The following is a 1,824-nucleotide window of genomic DNA, read 5'->3' as shown; positions in this document are numbered from 1 at the left end:
CCCTCCTTGTATTGTTCTTTTTGACTGTTGGGAGGAAGAGGTATGTCAAACCTATACACTGTTAAGTCAGCAGCTGATGTCATGCAGATGTCTATAGTTTGAATTTACCAGAGGACAGTCATGAACTGGAGTTGTTTTTTTTTGGGAGTAATAATAATAATAATAATAATAACAAGACAACTACTACTACTACTACTACTACTACTACTACTACTACTACTACTACTACTACTACTACTACTACTACTACTGCTACTAGTACGGTAATGATAATAATAACAATAATGAAAATAATAATATTCATTTTGATTTTTATGATTTTTGTTATTACAACTTCATAAACGTCACCACACTGGTTACATTTTCAGATTTCCCCGGCAAAGTTCATGCCGGTTGAGAATGGAGAGCAAGAGAACGGAGAAGAGGAAGAGGAAGAGGAGGTAGTAGAGGTGCCTCGCCAGGTGGAGGTGGAGGAGGTCGTGGAGAGAGAGATGCTGCAGGATGTGGTGGAGACAAGGAAGATCCCACAGGTCAAGGCCATGTACCCGTACAAAGGTCAAGGCATGAAGGTCGACAAGGGGGAGGTAAGCAGTTTCTCTTATTTATTATGACGTGAGGTAAGCACGTCTTGTGGGTGGTTAGAGGGTGCTTCTGAAAAATTTCCATCTGGGATAATAAAGTATTATCTTATCTTATCTTATCTTATCTTATCTTATCTGATCTGATCTTATCTTCTTTTTTTCCCCTCTTCTGTTCTTTCTTTATGTCTTTCCTCTTTTATCTGTTTCTGATTTGTCTCTCTGTTTTTTTCTGGTGCTTTGTGGGGGGTCTAATTTTCTTACTTTTCCTACTTCTTTTCTCTCTATCTCTTTGTTTTTTCTGTCTCTCTTGTCTGTCTGTCTTTATTTTTTTCCCCCAGCACTAAATGACTGTTATTGTGTCTTCTATGCGCTTCTTTTTACTCAAAATACAATCTTCACGTCTTGTCAATGAGGATTTGATTGAATTGGGCCAAAATTGCATCGTGTGTCCTTACGTGAAGGATGCTGTATCTCTACTCACAGGCAGGGTCTAAGCAGCCTGCCCCCTAAATGATCTAAATTGGGCCCATAAAGGCTTAAAATACGTCTTACGATCATTGCTCTATTTTTATTGTGACACTAATAGAAGAAACATGAAGTAGGCCGTTGGCGGGTGCTCTGGTGTGGTTTGCTTCTTCTTTCCTATCAAACATCTATCGTCCTTATCTCCCCTTCTTCTTTTTATGTTTATTACTCTCTTGTAACACCTCTCATCTTCTGGCGCTCTTATGACCTTATGCAGTTGCGAGCGCCGTAAAACCTCTACTAAAACAAAACAAAGAAACATGAAGACATAAAAACACACAAACGAATGGCAGAAATATGAAACAAAGCCAGTTTTTAATGAACGTTAATGTAGTGGATTTGTTAGAAACAATAGCTTGAATATTGCGACTTAGTTGAATCGATAAGACCACTACCCTTCTAAGATTATGTCTTTTTTTCCTCCTTTCTTCACATCTTCTCTTTAATCGTCTTTTTCCTGGACGTTATTATTATCAACAACAGCAAGAATTATAAAATTTGCGGTAAAAACAGAAAACATAAAATTCTTCTGTTCTCCAAAAGAACAACTTAAGAATGATATATGATGCGGCAAAAGGAATAGAATTATGAGATTTTCGTCAAAGCGCACGCAGATTAGTTAGAAAGTGGAGGGAGAGGAGGCGACACAAAAATAAGAAGAATATTTTTTCGACGCCCCAATTGCTCTCTCTCTCTCTCTCTCTCTCTCTCTCTCTCT

At 38.0% G+C, this 1,824-nt stretch overlaps 1 protein-coding gene across 1 annotated transcript in view; it reads left to right on the top strand.

Annotated features, from left to right (window-relative positions):
* LOC101860095 (spectrin alpha chain, non-erythrocytic 1) overlaps positions 1–584 on the top strand; it is a gene marked incomplete at its 3' end in the record, with an annotated part of 9,747 nt that extends 9,163 nt beyond the window's left edge. Inside the window, 1 exon segment of the mRNA XM_013082432.1 lies at positions 369–584. Coding sequence (XP_012937886.1) covers positions 369–584 — 216 coding nt within the window.
* Positions 585–1,824: the final 1,240 nt, after the last annotated feature.

The sequence above is a fragment of the Aplysia californica genome, unplaced genomic scaffold (genome assembly GCF_000002075.1).
Source record: "Aplysia californica isolate F4 #8 unplaced genomic scaffold, AplCal3.0 scaffold00174, whole genome shotgun sequence".
Lineage (NCBI taxonomy): Eukaryota > Metazoa > Mollusca > Gastropoda > Aplysiida > Aplysiidae > Aplysia > Aplysia californica.
The sequence above is the reverse complement of the archived record's forward strand: the minus strand, read 5'-3'. Positions and strand labels throughout refer to the sequence as shown.